Source organism: Thalia democratica, unplaced genomic scaffold (assembly GCF_965202585.1).
Source record: "Thalia democratica unplaced genomic scaffold, ktThaDemo2.hap1.1 HAP1_SCAFFOLD_1915, whole genome shotgun sequence".
NCBI classification, from domain to species: domain Eukaryota; kingdom Metazoa; phylum Chordata; class Thaliacea; order Salpida; family Salpidae; genus Thalia; species Thalia democratica.
The window spans coordinates 8,721-18,059 of NW_028140711.1; the positions used below are offsets into that span (position 1 = coordinate 8,721).

Sequence of the window (9,339 nt, forward strand, 5' to 3'; positions counted from 1 at the left end):
TTTATGGCACACTTTACAGACATTAACAATTTTTGCCTCAAAAATTGCATCGCTGTTTATGTAATTATTTTAAAAGGAAACTAAAACAATTATGTTTATTTTTGATGAGCTATACATACTGTAAGAAAATGCAAAAAAAAAAACGTTAAAAATAAAAAACTTTCAAACTTTTAGTTAAACAGGTAATGTATATTTGTAGTAATTAAGTAGATTGTTTATATAAATTTAGTGGTGTATACAACTATTTAACTTAAAATTTTATCATAAAGTAAATGCTTGATTAAAGCTATGACTCTAAAACAGTTTGCTGTTAGAAAATATTTTTAAAACTGTTTAAAATGTTTTAATGTGTTTAGTGTTTAGCATTTATTAAAATATTAATAAAAAAATGGCAACCACACCAGTTTTCATGAGGCTGATGGCATCTTGTGTCAGGGTGTCTGAAAAAGCGGCAGAAGTTGTCAGGGAAATTCTCAATTCTGGTGATCTTGGCATTGTTGACAAAGTCCGTTGTAATATTAAGTTTATTAATCGCATTCTATTATTCTTAAAAGGTTAAGGATTTAAATTAGTTATTATAGTTATTATATATAAAAGATGTTTAAACTCTTTTGGTATAATTAGTATAAGAGTATTGTTATTTAACTTTTACTTATAAGTGTTTTGGTAAAATTTTACTCTTTTTTTATTAACCTATTTGATATGATTTTCCTAAGACAAACATGTTAAAAGCTATAAGTTATATAGGTACAAATGAGAATCTTTAAAAAAAAATTAGTTTAATTTTTTATTTTAGACTTTGATGTTTTTGTGTTTTACTAATTTTTTTATAAATTTATAATTTGTGTGTGAGTTAATAATACTACAGATTCAAAAGATGCTATATTTTTAGTTATATGAATATAAAGTATTGATACAATTACACATTTTACTACTCAAAAAGTTTAATTATATTTTTTTTGGGAGTTAAAAAATTCTTATTAAAAAAATCCATTTTATTTTTATCACTTAATGTTTTAGTTTGGCTGAGAAACCAAAAGTTATAATTTATATTAAAAGAATTATTTTCTTTATTTATTATTTTGAAAATGTTAGTTAATTTCAACTAAATTAAATGCTTAATATTTGCTGAGATTTCTGAGGTTGACCTTCAAAATAATATTCAACTTTAAAAGTAAAACAATGTTATTTAATACATCAAATATTATCTGTAATTGTGTAATAACTATATACATATTTTTATAAATTGTCATTCAGGGAGGCTGGAAAAAAGTTTTTAGGTAATAAAAAATAAAAAATCATTTTATATGCTTGATTTTTTTATTGAGAAATCCAAGGTTGTATTAAAATTATAGTAGGGAGGGCAGAGAAACCTTTTTAAAACATATATATATATACATAGCGAGAAGGGTAAGAACAAGAAAAGAAGGAGAAGAAATGTTTTATATTTCAATGCTTCATTCTGCAAAAGTGTGGCAACACGGGTTGGGAAGCGCTTCCTAGAGGTTTTCGACAAAAACTCTACTGAAGACCGTCCATATTGTAAAGTTTTTAACAGGAAGACACTAAAAGTGTCCTATTCCTGCATGCCAAACATGAAACAACTTATAATGGCACACAATCAAAAGATGTTAGACACGCAGGACAAAGAGAGGCGAATATGTGACTGCAAAAAACAAGAATGCCCGGTAAATGGAAGTTGCCTAATGGAAAAAATTATATATAAAGCAACAGTCATAACTGAAAATCAGACTAAGTTTTATGTTGGCTCTACTGGACTATCGTTCAAGAATTGCTACACAAAGCACAAGTACAGCTTCAAACACAAAAACCATAAAAATACGACAACATTATTGCAGTAGGTTTGGAAACTAAAAAATTACAAAGTCAATTTTAAAACTCAGTGGAAAATAATAACAAGAACAAAAAATAAGTATAATTTAAAAAATGGATGTAAATTGTGCAATGCGGAAAAATTGAAATTTTAAAAGTTAAGAAATCTGAATCTCTAAACAAAAGAAACAAATTACAAACTGGCTACATACATTATCGAAAACAATTTATCTAAAAACTCTGTTAATAATTTTGTCTAAAAATAACTATCTATTCTATTATTACGTAATACCTAATTTTGTATAACTTTATTGCTGTACTTACAAGTTAGCTTTTCATTGAATAAAACTTGGCTGAAGACGGCGTATTAAACGCAGAAACAGCTGTCCCAAGCAAACGTTTATTTTGTGTATTTTAGTTCTATTTATATCTAATTATATTAAAACTATAATTTATACAGCTGTTTCATACATGAAATATTAAGTTTCATGTACTACTCAGTAAGCTAAATTAATATATATATATATATTACAATAAATGAAAACACCTTCAAAATTCTCACACAGGGAGGCCAGAAAAACTTGCAGACAAAAGCGGACAGGAAATGCGAGCAGGTGATAAGAGCATCCCTGATGTCCAAGTACCCAAGCATAACGTTAATTGGGGAGGAGGACGAGCCCCTGGACCCTGCGAGCGACGCCAACGCGGGGTTGGACGAGAATGTGGCGGGTAAAAAGTGCCCGGACCAGTACAAGGATGTGAAGGAGCAAGAGGTTGTATTTTTTTTTGTAGTTTGATCATAAAATAGTTTAAATTTAAGTTTGGTAAGTATTGGATAAATATGTTAGAATGAGACAATACTTACTAATATTTTTTTTAGTTAATACTATGAATAAACTAGACGCTTTATGATCTAAGTTTAATAAACTTTAGTGTTTAAAACCAATTAAATGAAACCATGCTAAAATTCCGACTACTATGGTTGGATTTTTTTAAATTTGCTATTTTTATAAATTGCAGTTTAAAGATGAGAATAAGTTATTTTATATTTGATAACTATTGAATTAATTTAACACAACTTGTTTTATTACAAATATAGTTATATTTTTATATATACAAAATAAAAATATCATCTATTATATTTATTTCATTATATATATGATATTTTTATTAAGTAAGTTTTTTTTTAATTTCTTAAAAAATAGATGGTTGTCTGTTTTCATATATGAAAAGGACAGTACCAGTATTCATAAAAGACTTTAATTAAAAACCATAAGGCAGGGGTTGGCAGAGTTTTACAAGTGACAGGTTAGATTTATTAAAAGTATCTTTTGCGGGACACTGTTGCTTTGAGTATTATATTTAAAAAGTAAAAAAAAACTTTTTATACACAACTCTTTAGCTAAACTGTCTTTAAATAAGCCCATTGGTTACCCACAGTTTAAATATAAGGAAATGTAAAAAAACTTATGAAAAATCTTAAGTTGCTTATTTTGCACTTGTTCATTTCAAGCTAAAATGATCAATGGGCCAAATTTTTGCCAGCCCCTGCATTTAAGAGCTTGGATAAATTTCACTATATTTTAAATTCAAATTCTTTGGTTTTTGTAATTTCTTATCAACTGAGGCTTTAAGTTAATCAAATTGCTCTGGTTTAAACGTAATTGTTTCAATATCTAAATTTGTTGTTAGTTTCTTTTAATTTTATTTTAATTTTCAGATTGTTGTCTGGGTAGATCCATTGGATGGAACTGCTGAATTCACTGAAGGTTTTTTCATTATTGATCAAAAAATTGATTAATTTTGTTTGTATATTTTTGCTTAGAACAATTTAGTTTAAAAATAATCTACAATAAATATTTTTCAAGTCTTGAATATTAGAATTTTTAATACACATGCTTTATATGAAAATTAAAGTAGTTAATCATGGCCAACACTGTCGAACTAAAATAATTGTTAAGTATTTTCTCAGGTTTATTGGACCACGTGACCATTCTGATCGGAGTGGCCGTCGGAGGCAAGGCTGTTGGAGGAGTCATTAACCAGCCCTTCTTCAACTACCAGGACAAAACCAAGGTTAGTTAGTATGCAGTTTCAGTAAAGTTATAAATATTTCTACGTAATGTCATTGAATCAAATGAACTCAGGTTGTTGAAAAACAATGTACCAATTTGCAGCAAGCCAGTGGCCTATTGAAAACTTGTTCTTGTAGCAATGCAGTTTAAGTGAATTTTGAAATATTGTTAATGGTGTCATTGTCATAGTTTTAGTACTGTTACAGGGTTGCCACACATTTTTAAAAACTCAGGATGTCCAAAATATCAATTCAGTAGCACAATGTACTATTTTTCCAGCAAGCCAGTGGATTGTGAAGTTGTTCTTATAACAAAGCTGTGATAAGTAAAGCAGTTTTAAAACTTACCTTTATTTGCTTCTAATTTGTCAAAGCTATATTCATAAAGTTTTGAGTGTAAGATGCCATAGTGTTGACAACATATAAAAAGTTAAAGTTAAAGCAACTATGGTCGATAGCAATTAAATTGTCTTTTAGTAATTACTTTATAATCTCATTAAATTGATATTCTAATGTATTTCACAAATCTTTTTTTCTCGATAGGGTTGTAAAAGTTTGACAAAATATGTTTGAACTTTGTCTCAAAGCTTTAAGTACTTGATTTATTTTATAACTTGAAAAAAACTTATGTTTGCAGTTTAGTTTTAATAGTTGGATAATTGTATTTTGCTGTTAAAGTATGGAATTAAGAAGTATTCATAAAAAGTTATATGATCACTTTTATCAAATTCCATCTGAGTAAAACACTTGACTAAACTTTTAATGTTATACAATTTATTCAAGTTATTTACCTACTTTAAGTTGAAACTATTTAAAGATGTATGTTGTAAGTACTTAATTAAAACAATGGGTAATAAATTGTAGCAAGTATATAAACACCTTCTTAGTTAAAGGAAAACTAACAGGAGGCATTTTTCTAACTTGTTTGTTATCTATTAAATTTACTCATAATTAGTTTTATGATAGAATTCAAGTTGATTGTAATTTTTAAGACAGTTTTTCTGGAAAAAATGCAACAGTCATATCAAAATGTAAGTTTAATGTTGTTAGTCAATTTGCTTTGTTTGCCTTTTGATCACACATTTTAACACAAATACTTTTTTTCAGCTTGATGATAGTTAACATTACTATATTTATAAAAGCTTGTTTATATAGTTTTTTGTCTTAACTAAAAAAGATTGCTTAATTTACTGAAATGTAAAAAGCTTATTTAGATAAAGATGTGCTAATTAAATATTTAATTCGCACATCTTTATTTAAAAGCTTGTTTAAAAAATCTTTAATAGAATTAAACACCTTGTTTTTGTTTTTGTGTTAAACTGTGTGAAATAGGTTTGCAGTAAAGTGTTTGTCACATAAAATATAACTAAAAAGCTACCAAAAAAGTTGCTTGTATACATGGCTTCATTTTATATTTTAGTTTGGTGTAGTAAATAAGATGTTAAACATATCTTACAAAACAATAAAAAGTGTAAAATTATACAGGTGATATATAAAAGTTGCTGTGAAATTTGTGAACCGCACAGTTTTTTTTCCAAGGAATATTTTGTGTTGATGTTTTTGTAGTGCATCTTTTGTTGTGAGACTTGGTAAAACATTTATTCATGAAATAGCCTGCCAAAAGTTTTACCATAATCAATTTTCTCTACCCTGCAAACACTATTTCTAAAATTACCTTTTTTTTTGTAATTAGAATATTTTTAATTTTATTTAACTAGTTTGTTGAAAGATACATATGAAAATTTAGTTAGTAAAAATTTTAGCATGCTCAGTTAAGAAACTTTAATTTAAAATACATAAAGATATAGTTTAAATGGTTATAACATATTTAATAAAATATTCAATACATTCTTCAAGTCATGAGCTTGTGTGGTTGTATTTTAAAAGCTAAGTAAACTTTTTTTTTATCAAACCAGTATAAGTAAAATTTGTAATACAACGCGCAAAGTAAATAAATTTGAGTAATAAGTAAACATTGGAAGCTTCAGTGTGTAAGTCACTATTAATAATTAACAAAAGGTCGTTGAAATCTTAATTACAATTCTAATAAAATTTTTGTTTTTAATGAAACAATAATAAAATCATCAAGAGCTTTGATTTGTTCATACTGAAAGTTTAACGATGTTTTTATTTATTTGATCAAACAATGCTTTGTCCGAATTGTCATAAAAACAAGTTAATAGAAATTGAAGGCGTTTTTATGGCTATTTTAGTTTATGAATTTATTTAACGACAAGCTAAACAATTTTTTATTCAAATAAACACAACTAAGTTGAAGTGTTACCATTTTTTCCCCAACTATCTGCAGAAATTAGTAAATTTAAATGAAGAACTTTTTTAATTACTTTATGAACTACTAATTGTTGATCAACTTTTTAGCATGAACAAAAAATTTAACAAAATGATTTACAATATTCAGTTTGTTTTTTATCAAATGCAGAAACCCCAATCTTAAACTTTTATTATTTTCTTATAAAAACTCAATACTTTTTCGACGCAGGAAATGGGTCGAACCATCTGGGGAGTTGTCGGTTTGGGCGCTTTCGGTTGGGACAAGGTCGAGGTGCCTGACAACAGGAGGATTCTCATAACAACCAGGTCGCATAGCAACAAGCTGGTTACCAGTTGCCTTGACAACATGAAACCCACTCAAGTGGAACGACAGGGCGGCGCCGGAAACAAGGTAAAATTTTTAAAATCAAACCTTTGCTCAATACAACTATTTTTTATAGATTTATTTTAATACTAGGAATTTCTTCAAAGAAATAAATTAAGCAAAAATTTAAGAAAATATATTTCCATTTGTATGAACTTCTTGTTTTATTATAATTTAGATTTTTGTCTTGGATATTTGCATGTTTTGAGAAGAATACATGTAAAAAACAAATTTAATATAATTTAATTAAAAATACTTGAACACGTTTTTAGATATTAAAGTTAAGGAAATAACTAAATGCTTAATTTAATTCTCTGTTCTTTATTTACAGTCACATATAGATGAGTAGTTAAAACTTGTTTATTTTTTTTACTGTTTTGTTTGTAGTTTTCAAGACGTTTTTAAATTTCAGTTATTTTAATTGAAGCATTGTTGACAAACGCATAAATTAATGAAGCAGTTGTGTTTTTATAATTATTGTTTTAGACCAGTTGTGAACTTGTTTTAGTTTATCTTACATTTATTTAGTTTCTAGAGTGATGTTGTTGAATATTTTTAGTTAATTAAAATAATGGAACTAATTTTTTTCTTCCGAAGTTATGGAGCTATTTAATTTTTCTCTCAGCTTTTGAAAGTTGTTAAAGTGTATTTGTTTTAATATTTTTAATAAAGTTTCCAATGCATTGAAAAAGTATTTATTTTATTTTTTAAGATACTTAAAGTAATGGAAATTTTTTTTTAAGCGTTATAAAAGATAACATTATTTTTTTAATATGTTTTTTTTTCTCTTAGGTACTAAAAATAATGGAATATTTTTATATATTTATATTTTATAGAATTTTTGTTTATCAGTTCAATTTATTAATTTAATTTTTCTTCACAGGTATTCAATGTAATGTAATGCTTTTATATATTTATAGTTTGTAATGTATTTTTACAATATTTATATGTTTTTTATTTTTCTCTTAGGTACTGAAAGTAATGGAAGGTGCTGCGGACGCTTACGTGTTTCCATCGCCAGGTATTGAAATATTATTGTTAAAATATTATAACAATTTATTTAATACATTTATCACAAGTTTGCAAGGAACTTTATTACAGGGTTTCCAAAAATTCTGGAAAAATCTTGAGTTTGAGAAATCTCAAAAAAAACTATAATTTTGAACAAAAATCACTAAAAAACCTGGTTTTCAAAGAACTTTTACATGAAAAACATATGAAATTTCGATTTGACACAAAAAATCTGTAATGTAGATGTTTTTTTTGTTTTCATCTAAACACTTTTTATTAAAAAACATATTTTAAAGTAGCTTTAAAATATCTCCTCAATGTTGTTATACTTTTTTATACAACTTTTTACCTTAAAATTAAAATACTTAATTTATAATTGAAATAGACAAAAAACTTGTAATTTTGAAAACCTGGAAAAAATATCTCAAAAACATTTGGCAACCCTTATTATAGTTAATAAATATTTAAAGGATGTAATAATTTATTATTTATTTAATATGTTTACAAATTGCAAGCATTATTTTGATTATTTGATAGCTTATTCTATTTACAGAATTTGATATTATTTTTATTATTAAAAAATATATATTTCCAGGATGCAAGAAATGGGACACTTGCGCGCCGGAAGCAGTTTTGGTGGCTTGCGGAGGAGAACTGACTGATATGTGGGGTTTGTATTTATTATATTATCACTGATATGTGGGGTTTGTATTTATTATATTATTACTGATATGTGGGGTTTGTATTTATTATATTATCACTGATATGTGGGGTTTGTATTTATTATATTATCACTGATATGTGGGGTTTGTATTTATTATATTATTACTGATATGTGGGGTTTGTATTTATTATATTATCACTGATATGTGGGGTTTGTATTTATTATATTATCACTGATATGTGGGGTTTGTATTTATTATATTATTACTGATATGTGGGGTTTGTATTTATTATATTATCACTGATATGTGGGGTTTGTACTTATTATATTATTACTGATATGTGGGGTTTGTATTTATTATATTATTACTGATATGTGGGGTTTGTATTTATTTTATTATTACTGATATGTGGGGTTTGTATTTATTTTATTATTACTGATATGTGGGGTTTGTATTTATTATATTATCACTGATATGTGGGGTTTGTATTTATTATATTATTACTGATATGTGGGGTTTGTATTTATTATATTATTACTGATATGTGGGGTTTGTATTTATTATATTATCACTGATATGTGGGGTTTGTATTTATTATATTATATTATTCCAGATATGTGTGGTAGTTTAATTGTTATTTGTTAAAATAATATGAACCAATTATAATAATAATATATAAAATATAACAATAACAAACTATACAGTATCCTTATTTTATTATACAAACACATGTTTCTACGTGTTAACGGATTAACACACTTCAACGGAGCTCTGTAAAAAAATAAATAGTGTAAGGAAAGAATAGAAGCTAAAATAGATATATATAAGTGTTTATTAAAAATCAAAATAAGTACTATAAATTATTGTAGATTAAAAGTTAATTATAGATACAATACATAATGTTAATCCCGACTGTTATAAAACTTTATAATATTTCAATCATTTAATTAATCATTTTGAATAGTTATATAAAATATATAATAATAATATACTGTTCTGATGAAACGTTTAACCGTTGAAACTTAGTAAACAGTACGAAAATTAGTTGTTTTTTTTTTGTATTATAAATATAACAATATATGAATGAAACATAACATTTG

General features: G+C 25.9%; 1 protein-coding gene across 1 annotated transcript; it reads left to right on the plus strand.

Moving 5' to 3' along the window:
- Positions 1 to 360: 360 nt before the first annotated feature.
- Positions 361 to 8,248, plus strand: LOC145848982 (3'(2'),5'-bisphosphate nucleotidase 1-like; the record flags this gene model as incomplete). The annotated part of the gene is made up of 8 exons (XM_082954123.1): positions 361 to 505; positions 2,400 to 2,606; positions 3,554 to 3,602; positions 3,806 to 3,909; positions 4,900 to 4,938; positions 6,408 to 6,590; positions 7,533 to 7,584; positions 8,170 to 8,248. Coding segments are annotated over exons 1-8 (830 nt in total), but the record flags the coding sequence as incomplete, so codon positions are not given.
- Between the last annotated feature and the right edge of the window lie 1,091 nt (positions 8,249 to 9,339).